Source organism: Sinocyclocheilus rhinocerous, unplaced genomic scaffold, assembly GCF_001515625.1.
Source record: "Sinocyclocheilus rhinocerous isolate Xijiao unplaced genomic scaffold, SAMN03320098_v1.1 scaffold749, whole genome shotgun sequence".
Lineage (NCBI taxonomy): Eukaryota > Metazoa > Chordata > Actinopteri > Cypriniformes > Cyprinidae > Sinocyclocheilus > Sinocyclocheilus rhinocerous.
Genome location: NW_015653466.1, coordinates 215,524 through 235,942, shown reverse-complemented (window position 1 = coordinate 235,942; position 20,419 = coordinate 215,524). Strand labels below are relative to the sequence as shown.

Sequence of the window (20,419 nt, the reverse complement as noted above, 5' to 3'; positions counted from 1 at the left end):
AATGATTGGGGTGATTTTGTAGGCGAGTAAATCAGCATAGGAAATAAACTAATTACAAGCATAGATAAATATAACAGAACAAAGATACAAATGAAATAAGCAGTGCTTTATATTTTTCAGGTAAGTCTAACAGTATTCAGGTACAGAAATTGAATAAGCAAATGTAAAATAACACTGCATAGTCTTCACTGTATAAATTAAATCTAATAAATCTGTGTTAAAGCTACAAAAGTGATTTTTCTTTGTATTTTGTTGTTTGATTAACATTCATAATACAGAAAGCCTCAGTAACATTAAACCAATATACTGTCACATCCATTTTCTTTCTCAATTGTTTCCCTTCACCTAAGCCATAAGCAACTGCGTTTACAAGGATACTTGCAGAGCACAGTATTTCAGGCACAAATAGACGCAGAAGTAGGGCTGGGTTTTGACACAAATTTCATGATTCGATTCGATGCTCATTCACAAGCTTGCGATTCGATTCGATTCAATATAGATTATTTTGGATATATATATCAGGTACAGTAGGCTTTCTGAGGTAAATGTGACGTTACGTGACATTGTTTACAAGCCGTTATATTGACGTCTCTGCGCGGCTGAAACACTGATTGAGCGATTACATGAGACAGAATACAGATTGTAAAGTTGTACTCAGTGGCGTAACTACAGACAGTGCAGGCAGTGCAGCCGCACTGGGGCCCGTGCCGCTGGGGGGCCCGCAGCGCACGCGGGCCCTGCCCACATTGCAAGCGACTATATTAATATAAATGAATAATAAACGTATTAATAATAAAATACAATTAGTACACAAATTCTTCACAGTACTGCATAAATACATAAATTCGCATGATTTGGGTGTGTGCTTCAGTAGTCTAGCAGTAGAACTTTTGTCAAGTATTTCCGAGGGTCTGGGTCCTAATCCACCTTCGTGTAGTTTTTTTCTTTCGGAGAGGAATGCGGTTGCCGCGATTACTGGGTTACTGTGCTAAAAATACAAAAAAAAAGAGAAAATGTTTGCGGTAATTTCAGCACCACTGTATGACTGTAAAATTCAACACGATTAATTTAGTACTTCTGACTGATGCGGCCAGGCGCACGCACAGCCGCACAGCCGTGTGTGTTAGAGAGAGACGCACGGAAAGAGTTTCAATTTGAGTTTCGATGTTCAATTTATTATAAGAAACTGATAAGATACTGATTTTAGTTGGTCTAAATTAAGTAGGTTAGGCACAAATTTGCTTATATGGGTTCCCTTCTAGACACGAGCGCTGTGTGTTTGTATGTGCTTCATAACCGTGCACCCCAGGGGGCCCGTCGTAATAGCCTGCACTGGGGCCCGTCATTACTAAGTTACGCCACTGGTTGTACTCTTTCTTTTAACTTACCTTTGGGAGTTTAGTCATGTTTATTTTGTGCTGAAACTGGTATTAATGTGGAGGAGATGATCGGTTTGCGTGCGCTACGCGCTGCTGCGTCTGTAGAACTGAGGCGCTACAGCGATTTGTCACTCCACATTAAACAGCGCCAAAACGGCATTTATTGTTTGAATACTGCAATACAATGGACAGAATTTGAAATCTGAGACTTTGTTTCATATTAAAAGTACCAAAGCACAGTGCTTATTGCGATATATTGGTTGGGAAGTGCCCTTCAATGTTCCATCCATTAACTGAAAACAGGCTAAACTAATCGATTCTTGGCATTTAAGAAACGATATCGTTCTGTAAAAATGAGAATTGATTAATATCGAGATATCTATATTTTTTACCCAGCCCTACCCAGAAGTGAACAGAAATGAGTGTTCACGTGCATCTGCGTGGCTCTCACTGTGTCTACACCGGACACGAGCGCCGTGACAAAATACAATGAACCCATTATAATCAGTAATGCTGTCTGTCTACACTGGATGCAGCGCGGCACGACAAATCCCGACAGAAAACGACAAAATACAATGAACCCATTATAATCATTATGCTGTCTACACTGGATGCAGCGAGGCATGACAAATCCCTGACAGAAAACTGATGCCGCGTTCTCTTTATGACGTACTGACACACAAAGTTCAAATGATTGGCAACGGTCGCTTTGTCGCGTCCAGTGTAGACAGACTTTGGGGCCATTCATGTCGCGCCTAAAAACGCGTGGAAAACGCCAGTCGTGCCGCTTTCTCCTTTTTTCCAAAACGCTCGGGAGCTTGCTCTTTCGTGGCGTCTGCCATTGCTAAGCAACCGTGACCTGCGCTCTCCACGACGACGCAGAAGTTTCAACAAAGGATAAATGGATTTCCAGCACTGAAAATCGCGCGCAGTATAAATATATATATTTATGTCTACTAAATGTATTTAAAATGGGTATCTCTGTACAGCTGTCGCGTCTGGAGGAGACGTCGTGTCTGTGTGTGAGCAAAGAAAACAATCAGTATAAATATAACGATCAGTAGCCTATACTAAACATCGCACATCCTGCGATGTGACTATCGCGGATGCGCACATTGCGATATCAATGCTGAAACGATATATTGTGCAGCCCTAGTTTCCAGATCCCTACTATCACTACCACTCGCATACCACGCATCACACACTGTAGGCAGCGCAATCCTAACAACCTGCGCACTTTGCCTATGTCTACTAATACACTACTTTCTTTTTCTATCGGTCTCTGGAATTGACTGAATTACCAGTCTGCTGTAAACAAAGCAGATTTTATTACTTCTATTACTACTCATTCAAGACTAAATCTCATGGCCCTGACAAGAGACCTGGATCAAACCAGAGGACAATGCTACACCTAAAGCACTCTCCAATAATTTGTCTTTTTCCCACTCCCCCCGTCTGACTGGAAGAGGTGGAGGTACTGGTCTGCTTATCTCTAATGATTAGAAATGTAATCCTTGACCTTTACCATCTCTGAGTATCAACAGCTCCTTTGAATCACATTCAGCCACTATTACCCACCCTCTTAAAATCCATTTTATAGTTGTTTATCGACCCCCAGGACCACTAGGTAACTTCGTGGAAGAATTAGATGTGCTGCTCTCAAACTTTCCTGAGGATGGTACTCCCCTAGTTATGCTTGGAGACTTCAACATCCACCTAGATAAACCTCAGGCTGCAGACTTCCACACTCTGCTTGCCTCTTTTGATCTCAAGCGAGTGTTAACTACGGCTACTCACAAATCAGGCAACCAACTGAACCTTATTTACACACGACACTGCTCCACTGATCATGTGCTGGTTACTCCACTGCACACCTCGGATCACTTCCTCCTCACTCTTAACCTCAATATGGTTCCTGACAAAACACATACATTACGAACACAGCATTACGTGAACAGTGGATGCAGTTTGTTTTTCCAGGGCAGCAACGGAGTTTCGCAGGTGTGTTTGCTTGTTCCCGTCATTCCTGTAATGAAAGTTTTATAAACAAGGCCCAGTTCGATGATGGATTTGCACATTGTTTGATACTGAAAAATGGAGCGGTCCCAGCGATAAAAGATTCTGTTCATGAATCGGAATTGCAGGTGGTGAGTAAAATGCATCAAATTTCTGTGTTTTGTTGGCAATCAGCGTGTAAAGTTGCATTCACGCCATATCGTAATTACTGTGACTACGAGATTCCAACTTGTAAAAAGCGTTCACGTCCTTGTAGAACTCGTAATTACAACTTGTGAACTGGGAGTTTTCTTAGAGCTACAACTTGTACCACTACCACCGGACCACCTCAGATTCATTAGGTGCTATGTTTAGGCATTGATAGTGCAATAGTTCTGAGTCTAAGGGTGTGAACAGCACCAAGTAGAACGTCACGTGTTGTCATCTCGAAATCACAGAAATTACAACATGGCATGAATGCAGCATAAGCGCTCACAACTCTTTAGCTCCGCCCACGGCATGCCTCCAGGACCTCGGCTGTTTTCGGAGAGAATAGTAAAGCTGTATCTTTCTTTTATAAATCTGATAAATCTAAAGACTCTTTGGAGATATGAAGGATGCAGTAGGCTACTACTATATAGGTACTCAAGATTAACATGAGATTGGCCGAAACTGTGTGTGTTATGTCCCCTTTAATAGAAATGTGTTTTTAAATATTTTTATTTTACAAATAAAATATTGTTTTTAAGTACAAAGTATCCAACAACTTTTTTCGTTTAGTGAACATAAAAATTAGAAAACATAGTCCGAGTGCGCTACATGTGCACGATCGCGAACAAAAATCGCATTTGCTTTAGGAGGTAACCATGGCAACAGCTGCTCGATCGCAAGTAAGTGCTGTCATTATTTATCGTTTTATCGCAGACTTTACACTTCACAATATAACACGGAAATTGTTAGTGTTTAGTATAAAACGTCTTTAAGATGGTTAGCGATAACTACCACGAAAACCGGTTTAACGTGCGCAGAAGATTACAAGCAGAAATAATTGTGAAGTGACCCTTTGAAAGTCATTGAATATTTCTCGCACAGAATTTTACATTTTGGGTGAACAATCCCCATCATCCCTTTATCGTTCGGTGGCATATTTGGCAACGATTTTAAATAGGACATGTTAAATCGGACTGCGTAAACAACAACCCCAGAACGCAACATGTGGGCCACTAAGCCTCTAACAAATTGAATCACCCACTTTTTCGCACTAGACTCATCCGGCTGTCACTGAGCATTATGGGTGACATAAATTGTTACGGTTCTCGTCAACTGACGCGTCTGGCGCGAGGAAAGCGTTACACTTTATTACGGCCATCGAGATCACGCGCTATTACGAGAAATGCTTTCCATTAATACTTGGCAAAAGCTGCCATTCCCTCTCGGTGTGTCATGTCATAGCAGCTCTTTACCTTTAGAAACGATAATTTAGAGCTGGTCCAGATGATTAGGCAAGCGATTAAAGAGAGATTACACAGCAAAGGATCACTCGATCCTAGTGGAAAATAAATTCCCTTAGTCCACAGTGGGCGGTTATAAGAGACCTATAGAGGACTAATAGACGTCAAAATACAAGAAATGTGTTCTTAGAGAGGCCTGGGGGAAGTAAAGATCAACAGCTCCGTTGAGTCGAACTCACCGTGTTATTTTTACAATGAAGACTTGTAGCTCGTCCGATCCTGAGCAGAGGCGATCCGACGCGATCCCGATCCAGGCCAAAACAACACGCCTCTCCTGACAATCCCGCAGTCGCGTAATATATCTCCGTCAGAAGAGTGTAACTGTGTTGTGATGGGGTTGGTGTTTTGGCCGCGTATACCGAGCTGGAGACGTGCGCGTCAGTGGGAGGATTTAAAGCGGTCGGACCTGCGAGAAGAAACTGAAAGGGAAGGGAGGGGGAATCCCGTCTTGTCCCACTGCTCGTGACGTAGTACACAACGCCCCGCCCCTCTTCGAGGTCCAACCAGAATGTAACACTGGATTAATCTGTATATAAGTGTATTAAATTATCCGTCTACATTAAATATATTGAATATATGGGTTTGGTTGCTCTAGTGATACATTACCTGTTTTCACATTCAAATTAGCTAATATGAAGTGGTTAATTTACATTTAGTCATTTAGCAGACGCTTTTATCCAAAGCGACTTACAAATGAGGACAATAAAAGCAGTCAAAACTAACAAAAGAGCAACAATATATAAGTGCAAATGACAAGTCTCGGTTAGCCTATCCTATCTAGTTCTATCCAGGCTGGACTATAGCAATGCTCTCTTGGCAGGTCTTCCAGTCACTTCTATCAAACCTCTACAATTAATCCAAAATGCCGCTGCAAGATTAATCTTTAATGAGCCGAAAAGAACGCATGTCACACCTCTGTTCATCAATTCGCACTGGCTACCAGTAGCTGCTCGCATTAAATTCAAGGCATTAATGTTTGCCTACAAAAACACCACTGGCTCTTATTTTATATCAAACAATCTTAGATCAAAACCATATATTTAATTTAAACGAATTCAATCAATGAAAGTGGGCTACTTGACCAAATTAGGTGACACATTTTATATGGCTATAAAAAAAAAATTCTACAACTATGGAACTGGTATGAAGGATATTGAGGATGTATCCAAGACCACAAGCCCTTTCTAAATAAATGGGGGAATCCTGAAATCTCAAAAACTGCCTGCCGACCTCACAATTAAATTACATATTTCAAATCAGCAACCAAATCTGAAATTAACTGCACCATAAATGTTGTTATTTATGCTCAAATAGCCTTAAAAAAGCTTATTTTTTAGGCTAGACCAGCCAATGCGCATGTGCGGTCATAAGCGCGATTCTCAGGTTTCTATGGGAACCGAAGCTTCTAACGGCAGCTGCAGTGACGCAATAACTTTACCAATCAGCGATTGGCTCTTTCATTTATAAGGCGGGACTATTCCGCCATATTGCGCATAGCAGTTTCTCCCATTCATAAGTAATATGTAGTATTTCTAGTGTTGGATATAATGCGTGTGTTAAACGTGTTTACTTACTGAATAAACATAACTTGAATTAACCGGATATTATTTTGTTATGACACAGTAATTAATCATAGTAACATACATACTTATTTAGGCCTACTACAACCAAAATCAACTCATACATAGTACAGAAACATTTAAGTAGGCCTATTGATAATATTGTGAAATAATTTTCGTTTTTTAAATCTTGACTTTCTTCATCCATGGTTAAAAACGGTCACTTTGGTACCGATTTTACGTCACTTAAAGATTAAATTTGTAGATTAAATTTTTATAGTATTCAGAGCATAGAAGATATGAATTTCCATGACCTGTCTCTAGACCTAGAAATAACACAATTCTGTTAATTCTGTAAATTAATTATTATTCCATTTATTTTACTATTTGTCAGGACCAGTGCAACCATTACAAATGCAGAGACAGAGAAAGCAGAAAACCAGGGAAAGCTACTATTTGGCCAACATCTCCGAGGTCCTCAGTGTAAACATCCGCAAACATCAGCCTGCGAGTAAAGTCTCATTGAAATGAGTCACCTTTCAGTTGCGCAAAAGGAGAGGAGACACCGAGCAACGCACCCCAAAACACAAACATGGTCAAACAAGTGGTAACAACCATATGCTTTGTTCTTTTTCATTGCATTATAAGTTACTGGGCGTTTATGTCCTCTTGTAGCATCCACTCATCCCCAAAAATCAGCATTCCAGCGATCGCCAGGTATTTTGGTACCAAAGGTCGCTATGAAGATGTCAACACGTACTTAATCGACGGTCTTTTGGCCACAAACAACTCCCTTGTGACGCTGCCTTCCTCGAAATGCAGCGAAATTCATTTGACAGCTATAATCCGGCATGGGACGAGGTACCCGACCACTAAAAACATTCAGAAGATGCGCGAATTTTATGATCTCGTCGTGCGTGATGCGACCGGCAACTTAAACTGTTTGTCAGAGATAAAGTCGCAGTGGAAGATGTGGTACACGGATGATATGGACGGGCGACTGGTGGACAAGGGCCGTGCGGATCACATGCACCTAGCGCAGAGACTCATCAAATGGTTCCCTTCTTTGCTGACCGAGGACAATGTGCGTAACGGACGCGTGAAACTGATCACCAGCTCCAAGCACAGGTGTGTGAACAGTACCATCGCTTTCAGAGAGGGACTAATGAAAGGACTCAACATAAAAGGTAATGCTTGAGGACCCAGCCCTGCAGTTACCTCAAGCACTAAATCATCTGCATGCCCTACTGTTAAATCATTGTTTTCCAGCATGAACATATGCTTAATTTAGCCCTAGTCTATAATCTTGGTTCTTCATACAAAATTTGCAATAGGCCTAGTGCTCATTGTTTCTTCTCAACAGCTGTGAGATTCAGTGAAGAGAAAATGGAGACTTGCACTTTTCAGTTCTGTCAAGTGCCTGTTTCAATTCTCATATAAAAATGTAAAAAATATAAAATTCAGTTGTATTTCATTGACAGGGGATTCAGTGAAGAGCAAATGGAGACTTTTGCTTTAGTCTTCTCCAGATTTTTCCTTTGAAAAAGGCCACAGTAGCTTAATGTGTCTCCTGACTGATATATCAATATTCACAGAAATCATTATTGTCTTATCACCTACACTTTGCTCTACACCAGGGGTGCCCAAACTCGGTCCTGGAGGGCCGGTGTCCTGCAGAGTTGAGCTCCAACCCCAATTAGACACACCTGAACCAGCTAATCAAGCTCTTACTAGTCATACTAGAAACTTCCAGGCAGGTGTGTTGAGGCAAGTTGGAGCTAAACTCTGCAGGACACCGGCCCTCCAGGACCGAGTTTGGGCACCCCTGCTCTACACTAATGCGTATTCAATGATGTGATACCTGTTTATGCATTACACATAATTTTAAAGTCATATATGGTTGCCAATTGTTGAATTACACATATTTTATCGAATACACTCTAAGGAGGCACAAACATATATTAAATAGATTTTAGGGTATCTGAAAACTTAAATATGCTTATGTGGACCTTCAACAGTTGGTTGTGTTTGTTGCCTTGATGAGCACACATAAAGTATATACTTAAAATTCCCACACAAGCAAAGAAACTTGTAGCTAAATGGACAGACAAACACAGAAAACACGTCCACAAAAGCAAATCTATTTTGATCAATTAGTGTTTTGATCAACCCAGTTTTTATTAGAAATCTATGCTGAATTTAACTTCCCCAACTGATAAAATAAGATTACAAAGCAGCATAAAGTCTGGTTTTAAGAGTTGTAGTGCCAGGGTTGTAAATTTGTAATGTCAATTCATCATGTTTTATTTTTTAAATGTATTTATTTGTTTCATTTTCTAGTTGAGTTGGAACCTGCTGTTAATGACGCTTTAATGCGTTACTTTGACCAGTGCGAACGGTTTGTGAAAGAAGTGGAGAACAACAAGAGCGCCTTGGAGGAAGTGAAACGTTTTAATGAAGGCCCTGAGATGACAAGAGTAATGGAGAAAATGGCTGACAGGCTGGAGGTCCCTTACGCCAGCATCACCGATGGTCAGTGATGACTTAATATGATCATGACCTTTTTACTCAGTCACAAATGCTGAAATAAAGCAGTGTCCAAAATGTTGCTGTGCAGTTTAGAAGTGTGATAATGGTTTGTTTGTCACGCCCCCTTACCATTACGGGTAGTTGCATGTTCCTGGGGGCAGGGTTTATGTAAACATCGGGGTTAGTGATGTCACAAACCTGGGAAGAAGCTTGTTGTAGTCCCTACCAGTCTTTTTTTGTAGTCCTTAACAGCGATTACTTTAAAAGAAAATATCTCCCTTTGCATTGAACTTTGAGTGTCGTAACTTTGCAGACCACTTTAATTTGACATGTTGGTTTTGTTTTATGGAAAGAGCTGTTGTACTACCACCAATTTCAGAAAATATGTGGCAAATTCAGTTCCCTCTAAATGTAATGCCCTTGCAACCACAACCACAAAACTTTGCACATCAGAATATTATTACACACACTTCCTTCCCGATTGCATGTGAGACTGATATGTAAAATAAGCATTTTTAGATGAGAACCTAAAGACAGAAACATAGGCAAATTTTTCTAGTAACTACCATTTTTTGCCTTTTCAAATATTTCTGTGCAGTGAGGATGCATGTAAAGCATCATGCAAATTGGATTAGAAATTCTTGAGGTTATTTATAAATATTAAAAAAAAAATCTACAAACTAAAATGGTTGGAAATCTAAAAGATTAAGAGATTCCAAGTCCGTAACTCGAATTGGTTACGGACCGGGCTGGGCTTCCAAAGTTCAAAATTTTACATATGCATTGCAACCACAGCACTAATATGTCCCATAGGTTAGATAAGTTAGAAGTTTTCAGCAAACAGACACACATTGATTAGATTTTTTACATTTTGAATTCCAGCACCTTTTCTGTTTGACCTGTTGAAATATGTATGCTTATGAGGTTAAAATACTTCTCCTATTTTGCACTTACATTTTCATCTTGAATTTAAAAATAGTGGGACAGTATCCATATAATTTCAGTTTATTTTGGTGAAATAGATTGAAGCACTGGGTTTCCATATGAAATACTTCAGTTTATTTTGACAGTTTGCTGTAGCTTTTACTCTCAAGAATAGAATTAAGATGGGAACATTTGGGAATGAGAAGCACAAAAGCAAGAAAACCATTCCACAGTTGATGAAGCAGGATTTACTTAGAGAGTTTAGAGGTCAGGGCTGCTCACTTGATCTGCTGCTGTCAGCAGTTGTATATCAATGCACAAACAGTGAGTGAGAGATAGAGGGAAAGAATTTCACATATTGTAGCTACTGCAGTCTTTAGTATGACCATTAGATGGCAGTGTTTATTGTTTTTAATAACAGTGAAAGTGCAAAAATATTAGATTGTCATATACACAAACACATTTTTATCAAATATCCAGACATAACAAAGAATTAACATTACATAGTAAATTGTACATTTCTTTGTCTAATTTGGTCTACTGTCTAATGCGTTAGCAAATGACACATTGTCTTAATATTTATTTTGCTTTACAGATTCAGTGGAAGCAGCTTTCTTCCTGTGTGCATATGAGTTTACTATCCATGATCTGAACTCACCCTGGTGCCAGTTGTTTGACGAGGTAGATGCACAGGTACTGGAACAGTGCAGTCTCTTTTGTTTGCCTATCTTTACTTTTCCTGGGAGGTTTTATTTAAGAAATAAAAAATTTCCTACATATAGTATATATATATTTATATAGTGAAGTGACATGTGGCCAAGTATGGTGACCCATACTTGGAATTAGTGCTCTGCATTTAACCCATCCAAAGTGCACACACACAGCAGTGGCACCTCAGTTGTGGTATTGAAGGTGGAGAGAGCGCTGTACATTCACTCCCCCCGCCTACAACCCCTGCCGGTACGAGACTCGAACCCGCAACCTTTGGGTTATGAGTTCGACTCTCTAACCATTAGGCCACGACCCCCCCTTCACGGACACACACAGCACCCCCAACCGAAAACATGTTCCCGCGCCCCTGCGTTTTCCACAAAAATATTAAGCAACACAACAGTTTTCAGCATTGATAATAATAAGAAATGTTTATTGAGCACCAAAGCAGCATTTTAGAATGATTTCTGAGGATCATTTGACTGATGACTGGAGTAGTGGCAGCTGAAAATTCAGCTTTGCCATCACAAGAATAAAATATAAAACAGTTATTTTAAATTGTAATAATATTTCACAGTATTACTGTTTTACTGTATTTTTGAGCAAATAAATGCAGCCTTGGTAAGCATAAGAGACTACATTAAAAAAAATGTTTTTTTTAAATCTTACCAAACCCAAACCTTTGAATGGTAGTGTATGTTTTGAGAAAAAACTTTTATTTTTAGACCAATTGAGATTTTAAATTCAGAATGCTACTCTAATAATGACAATGTCTTTCTGAATATTGTTGCACACCGGTGAGAGGTCATATGTACCAGTACCTGTAGATGTTTGTAAGCACCGTGTTCTGTCTTTTAAGGTGATGGAGTATGCTGGTGATCTGAAACAGTACTGGAAGCGAAGCTATGGGCATGATATCAACAGCAAGTCTAGCTGCATCCTCTTCCATGATCTTTTCCATCGTCTTGACCAAGTTGTAGCCCAGATCAAGTAAGAGCAGTGACGTCTCTCTTGTCTTTATATAATGCATATAAGAAAAATCTAATACAATTTCTATTTTATTCAAAAATCCATCTAAATCTATTTGCCATTGTGCTGTTGTTTCTTAAAGGGATAGTTCACCCAAAAATGAAAATTTGATGTTTATCTGCTTACCCCCAGGGCATCCAAGATGTAGGTGACTTTGTTTCTTCAGTAGAACACAAACGGAGATTTTTAACTCCAGCCGTTGCAGTCTATCAGTCGTATAATGCATGGCAATGGTAACAAAATCTATGAGAGTAAAAAAAACATGCACAGACAAATCCAAATTAAACCTTGCGGCTCGTGACGACACATTGATGTCCTAAGACACGAAACGATCGGTTTGTGCGAGAAACCGAACAGTATTTATATCATATTTTACCTCTAATACACCACTATGTCCAGCTGCTTTGAAGATTTAAACAGAGAGAGTGTGTCTGAACCCCGAACGTTATCAGGAAGGCTATTCCAGAGTTTGGGAGCCAAATGCGAAAAAGCTCTACCTCCTTTAGTGGACTTTGCTATCCTAGGTACTACCAAAAGTCCAGAGCGTGATGGATTGTAGCGTCGTAGAAGACTAGTTAGGTACGCAGGAGCTAACCCATTAAGGGCCTTATAGGCAAGTAATAATATTTTGTAGCTGATACGGAACTTAATAGGTAGCCAGTGCAGAGACTGTAAAATTGGGGTAATATGATCATATTTTCTTGACCTGGTAAGGACTCTAGCCGCTGCATTTTGGACTACCTGTATCTTGTTTATTGAAGATGCAGGACAACCACCTAGCAGTGCATTACAATAGTCCAGTCTAGAGGTCATGAATGCATGAACTAGCTTTTCTGCATCAGAAACAGGTAACATATTTCGTAGTTTGGCAATGTTTCTAAGATGGAAGAATGCTGTTTTTGTAACATGGGAAATATGATTTTCAAAAGACAAGTTGCTATCTAATATAACAGATGTTTGACTGTAGAGGAAGTAACAGTACATCTGTCTATTTGCAAATTGTAATCCAAGAGATTCTGTGTACTGTTTTTTGGTCTAATAAGTAATATCTCTGTCTTATCCGAATTTAATAGGAGAAAATTATTGGTCATCCAGTCTTTTACATTTTTAACACATTCTGTTAGCTTATATTATTTAGAAGTTTCATCTGGTCTTGTTGAGATATATAGTTGAGTATCATCAGCATAACAGTGGAAACTAATCCCGTATTTTCTAATAATATTGCTAAGGGGCAACATGTATATCGAAAATAGCAGAGGACCTAGGACAGATCCTTGTGGCACTCCATATTTTACTGGTGATAATTGAGATGACTCCCCATTTAAATGAACAAAATGGTAGCGATCGGACAGGTAGGATCTAAACCATCTTAAAGCCTGCCCTTGAAGATGTCAAGAGAGATCACTTCCGGCACTTGCGTAAACTACGCCAGAGCGCGTACACACCTCACGCACCGGATGCCGTGCGCGCGCTCAAAGCAGTTGGACATAGTGGTGTATTAGAGGTAAAATATTATATAAATACTGTTCGGTTTCTCGCACAAACCGATCGTTTCGTGTCTTAGGACATCAATGTGTCGTCACGAGCCGCAGGGTTTAATTTGGATTTGTCTGTGCATGTTTTTTTTTACTCTCATAGATTTTGTTACCATTGCCATGCATTATACGACTGATAGACTGCAACAGCTGGAGTTAAAAATCTCCGTTTGTGTTCTACTGAAGAAACAAAGTCACCTACATCTTGGATGCCCTGGGGGTAAGCAGATAAACATCACATTTTCATTTTTGGGTGAACTATCCCTTTAAGTTAAAACCTTTTCTTTTTGTTTCACAATGGGCTTGAGGGAAAAAAAATACCTCAAAGTTTTATTCCCACAAAAGAGCCAGGGACCAGCTCTCCTTTCTGAGAAAGAATAGAATGTCTGGTACCTGCTTTCACAGCAGTATCAGTTATTATGGCTGAGAAGTAATTGAATAAGATCAACAGGTACAAACAGACAGCACTGGAAAAAGACTATTTTTTTTTAGCTAGTGGATTTTAGCTGTAAGGGTGTCGTGGGAACATCCGTTTCACCCTGTGTCTTTGTTTAGTCTTTCAGCTAAGAAACCAATTCACAGGAGCAAAAGGGAGAAAGAGTTGGTTGCAAAACTCTTTCTTAACTCTTTTCAACGGAATTTTAGGAACAAATTCAACTGATATGAGCTGTATGAACAAAATAACAGTAGACAACCAAGGTCACCAAGGCTTTATTATAACATTAATAAAACATTTTTATTAATGTTATAAAACCGTTATGCTGCTATACATATGTTTTTCAGGATTCTTTGATGAATAGAAAGTTAAAAAGAATAGCATTTAAATGAAATAGGAATCATACTAAACCCAATTTTTTGAATGGTAGTGTATGACATGAGACCAGGGACAATTCTAGGATTTCAATATTAGGGGGCTCAGATAAGTAAAAAAATATGTGTGTGTGTATATATATATATATATATATATATATATATATTGTTTGTATACTAGGGTAGGCAGGAACAACACGTACAGTAGGTTCTACAAGTGAACTCCTAGTATTTATTTAATTTCAAATCATTTTAACTAACTATATCATATTCATTCATATTCATTTAGAATATAGACAAACCTTATATTACTGTAATTGTCTAGATTGACAGTATGTTTAATCTGCCCTATATTAAACCATTCCTTTTTTGTTTTCTATTTAAAAAATAAATAAATAAAATCACATGAATCTATCAATTTACCACTTCTATAATTTAAAATGACATCAAATTATTTTCATGATTTGCTATCACAACTTTTCACAAATCTTTTGTAAAATCAGCTTAGATTCACAAATGTTGTTCAGATAACAATATTTAAAGTTTCTGTTGAATAATCTAAAATCTTTCTTTGTATCAACTCAAATTACTGTCTTGTATTACTACAGCATCACGTTATGTAAACTGCATTTATGACAAAGAATTGCACAGATGCAGATATCGTAACAATCTATCAATAACTGCACACACCTTGTCCTCTGCTTCTGGCGCTATCGCTGCGCCTCTGCAGACTGAAGAAAATGCTGAATAACGCTGACTAAAAGACAGGGAGGAGGCGAAACTTGCCACCATTTCCATATGAGTCTTTAAAGGAGACTGAAGCCCCCTTAAAAGGGCCTAGTGAAGCCCCTGCATGAGACACATGTTTCAGTTGTTCTTTGTTGTCAGTCACTAATAATGTTACATCTGTCAACCTCTCAAATTATGCAAAATTGCAGAAAATTTGGACATTGTGTGATCAAAAAAGTATTTGAGGTGTGAAGAAAGAAAAAAAATACAACCAATATAACCAGAGAAGGTTGAGATGATGATATTTGCTATCATTATCTGTCATTACTCAGGGCCATCAAAGGGCATTGACTTTGACTTTGGTTACCTGCCCATTGTTTGATTCGATCCTGTCTGCTACCGAATGTTAAACCTTATGGCAAACATCGTTATGAATCTCGAATACTATGTGTGAATGTAGCCAGAAAGATAGAGTGTTTTGCTAACCAGTAATATATCTATTTGGGAGCAGTCAAGCATGCAAAAAAAAAAAAGATGTTTCTTGTTAAATTTGTAGCCTAACTAGTGTCATACCACAAATACAGCCACACACCCACTGCCCATTTCACACACACAGCCTCAACATGCCACATTACACTGAATACACAGCATCTGAACCGGAGCTATAGTGATATAATTTTCTTGTGTAAAAACCAGTAATCCTCCTATTCATCATTCTGTTGGGTCTGTTAAACATCCTTTTCTGTTTGAATTTCATACTGAAAATTAAGCAAACATGGGTGTGGGGGAGATGTGTGTCATAAAACTAGATGGTTGAGGGTATCCATCCACAAATAAGTATAAGTGATCTTATATTTACAATTACATGTATGCATTTGGCCTTTCATTCATTTGAGAATATTCATTTACTCATTTACTTCATGTAACTTTATTTACTGAGATACTTTTGCCATACTTCTGAATGTATGAAACTGTAAATTTCAGTCATACTATCAAATTGTTCATACTTATATCTTGCTTTTTTTTTTTGTAGCTTGAAAGCTTGTAGTCATTATTTGGTTTCCCAGTATTGAAAAGAGCAGCTTGAAGATTGTGCTAAAATCCTCCTTTTGTGTTTGACGGTGGAAAGATTGTCATACAGGTTTGGAACATCATGACGATGTGTCAGACTCTGTTCCTTGTTTTGTGTGTGTTTTGCTCCTCATGTGCCTTCCTTGCCCTTATTTGGTCCTTCCTGTTCCTGTCCCCGTTTAGTTCTATAATTTCCAGGTATTCCTTGTTATTAGTTATCCTCCTCACCTGTCTGCCCCTCGTTATCTACCCTATTTGAGTTCTAGCCCGTTCTGTTCTTCTTCGTCCGGAATTGGATGCTATTAAAATCTATATGTTTGAATTCCACTCCTCGTCTCCTCGCTCCTTCGTCTCCGTGCTCCTCACAGTAGCGCAACGTGACACGATGAGTATATGATAGAACGTTCAAATGAAGTAATTTAGTCAACTCTATCCATTTCCAGAAATCCAACCAAACATGTTTTGCATTCGGTTCTTGATGTTTATCTGTCTGTTTTTTCTTTTTGATGCTCATCATAACTAAATAAATCTTAAAGTAGCTATTAGCATCAGACAAGAAGCAAATAAAACAATTATACTCCATTAGATGCTAAAATACTGTAGACTGCTATGATGTGAATGTCCCTGACACATCTAAATTCTTGTGTATGATATTCAGACATGTGCTGTGTGATAAAAACCTAAGCATTTTTGTCCAGGGTACCAGTTATTTAAAAACTCACTGCTTGACATCAGAATGATGTTATTGCAATATTAGATCAAGCGAGTATATTCTTCAACTGTTAATGTTTGACCAAACAAGCCCATCTGAGACATCCTATCCATGACAACCAAGCAAGCTTTCAGCCTAGACATCTCTAAGTATCACTTTACAGTTGTGTATTGAAGAATTCTGTTTGCAGATGTTTTTGTAAAAAGAAAAAACGTAAAGCAGTCATATGTTATATTTTGTTGGACAACATTACAAATGATCCTCAACTGTTAACCAGTTTTTAAACAATCAGAAGTCTCAATGTACGTTAAGGTGTGATTCACTTAGGGTGTGTTTTTGGGCAGTGAAATGGACATACTGTATACACAAAAAAAATGTGTTCACTAAAAGTTAAAGTACTTTTACTTTAGCGTCATGTTTGTAAAATGCTGTGTAATGCACAAGTTGCAAGACACAAGCACAACGGTCAAACACGTCTGTCTAGTGTATATTTAAATAGTGTTTGCTAAAACTCTTCATAATACTACTTTGTGCTGACATCACAACTAACAAATCTACCTCCCTCTGGTCAGCATATTTGCAGTGAAAGTTTTTGTTTATTTAGCATTCATCAGTTTTTAATTGGCTTTGCCAAATGTTTATGAGGTAATAACTTTGACCTACACATTCAGAAAATGCTGCACAGGCCCATTTATGATGAATGTGTTTTATGAATGACTGCACAGCAGGAAGTGTTTATTGCTGGTTCTCTTGTGCAGTACGTTTAGTATTAGTGGTGAACTGCCTTTTCACACTCCCTTTGTGTTTGTTTCATTGTTGTCAATATAAGGCCATTGATGTGTATATAGATGTAGATATTTTTCTCTTTTTTCTTTTCAAAGATCACCTTTGGTCATGTTCAAAGGTTATGGAGCACTCCTCCACAATCAGTGGTGGAGGGAGAAACCCACAGTGACGTATAAGTACCTAGACACACACTAATGTCATCTGAAAAATCCAAACAGTGATTTGTAATTCAAGTCCTCGGGGCTTTGTAACGCCAAATGCAATGTGAGATAACTCTGAATTAAACTTTAAGGACATGCATTCAGAACTGTCTAAGGTAGATAATGCAGAGTATTGCATTTTTGTTTTTTTTGTGGCAAGATTAACCCTTGTTTTAGGTTGTATGTCAGTTTGACGTATTTAGATTTTTAGAGTTGTCTGTAATTCTAGGTAAATCATGGTTTTCTCCTTGACATTTTGTGACTTTTCTCATTTAGGGTCATGATAATGCCTGTAAAGTGTCGACACACTGACCTGTTGTGAAATATGCATACAAAATTTATATTACAATTATTATGTTTGCGGTCAATTTGACCAGCATACTTACATGGTTAAAGGCAGCTGCACAGACCTGAAATAAGTTTCTCAACTACCCTCAGAGTGTATTTCTATTTACATTTATGCATGTTGCAGACACTTTTATCGAAAGAAACTTGACTGCATTGAAAGCATACATTTTTTATTAGTTCATGCATGTTCAGTTTGCTGAGAATCGAACCCATGACCTTGGCAGTACAAACAACATGCTCTACTGTTTGAGCTTCCGTAAAGCATGCAGAAGAAGTGTTGTTCCACACTTCTTTTTAAAATGTTTAAAAATAGTTACAGTACTGTTTATAAGATTCACAGTTTATGAAAACAAAATAATTATTTTTTTGTAATGTCTGAGGACTAATAATATTAAATATTTATTGATTTTATCTGATTCTTTTCTATTTTTCATAAAGTGATTTTTGATTAATTGTACTGAATACAATTGCAGTCAGTTTATCCCCAACAATAACGATAAATACCCATAACGACTTTATTCAACAATGTCTCCTCCGCGTCACCCTGGTGCCATTTTGGAGAATATCCACTGAACGCAAACAGCGTTAGCTATTCTGTGCCGCGTGACGCAGCTGACACAGAATAGCTTACGCTGTTTACCAGGGTGACGCGGAGGAGACGAATTGTTGAATAAAGTCGTTATTTTTGTTTTCTTTGCGTACAAATGTATTCTCGTAGCTTCGTAAAATTACGGTTGAACCCCTGATGTCACATGGATTATTTTACCGATCTCCTTGCTACGTTTCTGGACCTTGATCGTGGTAATTACACTGCTGTCTATGGGAGGGTCAGCGAGTTCTCCGAATTCATCAAAAATATCGTAATTTCTGTTCCGAAGATGAACGGAGGTCCTCCCAATTTAGAACGACATGAGGGTGAGTAATTAATGACAGAATTTTCATTTTTGGGTGAACTAACCCTTTAGCCTAATACAGGGGTTCAAGGTGTTCTCTCTTTTCTCTGTTTAATTCTGTATTATTGTTGGTTACTGTCTCTTTCTCAGCTCAGATGGTGCTCTATCGGAGGCTGTGACAGTGCAGGTCGGCCATGCTGAGACGCTGTTACCCCTCCTCACGCTGCTGGATCTGTTCAAGGATGACATCCCTCTCAGCTCAACTAACTTTGCAACCCAGAAGAACAGAATATTTAGAAGTGGGAACATTGTGCCATACGCTGCCAACCTGCTGGTAGTGCTGTATGAATGCCCGGAGGGGATTAGAATGGGTGTGCGACTCAATGAGAAATCTTTGACCTTGCCTGGACTCGCCGACCCCGTCCCAATGTATGAGGATGTGAAGAAACGCTACCGTGCTCTGCTGGAGGGTTGTGACCAAGAGACTGTGTGTAAAATGAACAATTCCTGAACATAAAAGTACAACACATCACAAAGGCCAGCTGACTGACATTTTCATAGAAGCAACAACCAGCATAAAAAGTTTAAATAGGTTATACAACATTTTATTGTTGATAGAACAGTAAATGAAAGAAAAGATTTTTACATATTAATTATATACAGTATATCCAAATATGACCCCACAGTATTACTTTCTAATGTTATGGACCTGTAAGAGACCTCAAATTCCAGAGCTGACAAATCAGCTCTGACCAACCATCCAATCAAATAACTATATTTGACATTTCACACATACTGTATTTCTAAGCAATGAACTTTCGACTGTACTTTGATTGCATGACTGAATTGTAAATTGCTGGTTTTGGTAGAGAGTCCTGAGGCCTCTGTTGCTTACTTATACAGTATTTCTGTTAATGTTTTGTGTGTGTGTGTGTGTATATATATATATATATATATATATATAATCTATTCAGACCAAAGATTATTTTATATATCCAATATCTAATATAATATCTAATCTAATTTTATTTGAAGACTGTGTGTGTGTGTGTATGTAAAAACATTTCAAATTCAGCAAATTGAATTTCCATGCAATCTTATTCTTACGAAATGAATGAAGGTAAATAAAATGTGAATATGCTTTTTTTTTTGTAGTTATGCTCTAAAATATCTAGACTAGAATTACTCCGTGAATTCAATTACTTTGTTTTAACTTTTTTTAAAAAATTTTTTACCGTTAATCAGGAAGGGCTGGAAATGTCATGGAAACTCATTGGACAAACGGTGTGGGAACCTTGAAATTATTTTATATGTTGTATGATTTGTCAGTTTGTTACGCAAGTACAATAAACTGGACCTTAGGTGCAAACTTGATTCCAAGTTGAAAGTTTCTTATGATAGATAGATAGATAGATAGATAGGAATTGTCATTTTATTTTTCATAATACAAAAAGGTTTTGTTTAAAAAGTCTTTTAGGTAGTTGAAGGCAATTTGAAAATAGAAAATCATAGACAGAAAATCCCTTAAAAAGTAGACTCGTTGAAAACTCGTTAAATCATTTGTACTCTGCCCAAAAAGTCATTTTAATTTTACACATGAATGCAGAACAAGGGGTTCTTTTTCTCTTCACATCCTTCTCCCCGCCCCCTTCTATCCCGTAGCTCATGATCCCTCCTCCTCCTCAGTGCAGTCTCACA

The 20,419-nt window shown here is 38.3% G+C and overlaps 2 protein-coding genes across 2 annotated transcripts in view; one reads left to right on the top strand and one right to left on the bottom strand.

Annotated features, from left to right (window-relative positions):
- Nucleotides 1-5,542, bottom strand: part of LOC107715962 (phosphatidylcholine:ceramide cholinephosphotransferase 1-like) — a 31,513-nt gene extending 25,971 nt beyond the window's left edge. Inside the window, exon 1 of the mRNA XM_016522232.1 lies at nucleotides 5,065-5,542. The gene's annotated coding sequence lies outside the window, so the exon portion shown is untranslated. The remainder of the gene's footprint in view (nucleotides 1-5,064) is intronic.
- A 1,297-nt stretch (nucleotides 5,543-6,839) lies between these two features.
- Nucleotides 6,840-19,285, top strand: LOC107715961 (multiple inositol polyphosphate phosphatase 1-like). Its single transcript, XM_016522231.1, has 5 exons — nucleotides 6,840-7,631; nucleotides 8,785-8,976; nucleotides 10,493-10,590; nucleotides 11,468-11,598; nucleotides 18,872-19,285. The coding sequence occupies exons 1-5, from the start codon at nucleotides 7,037-7,039 to the stop codon at nucleotides 19,230-19,232; spliced, it is 1,377 nt and encodes a 458-aa protein (XP_016377717.1). The 5' UTR covers nucleotides 6,840-7,036; the 3' UTR covers nucleotides 19,233-19,285.
- The last annotated feature ends 1,134 nt before the right edge of the window (nucleotides 19,286-20,419 follow it).

Excerpts from the sequence above, each read along its gene's own strand:
- LOC107715961 (XM_016522231.1), top strand. The coding sequence starts at position 7,037 with ATGGTCAAACAAGTGGTAACAACCATATGCTTTGTTCTTTTTCATTGC. Across the intron at positions 10,591-11,467 it reads TTGACGAGGTAGATGCACAG|GTGATGGAGTATGCTGGTGA; the intron begins GTACTGGAACAG and ends CTGTCTTTTAAG. Across the intron at positions 11,599-18,871 it reads CAAGTTGTAGCCCAGATCAA|CTCAGATGGTGCTCTATCGG; the intron begins GTAAGAGCAGTG and ends TCTCTTTCTCAG.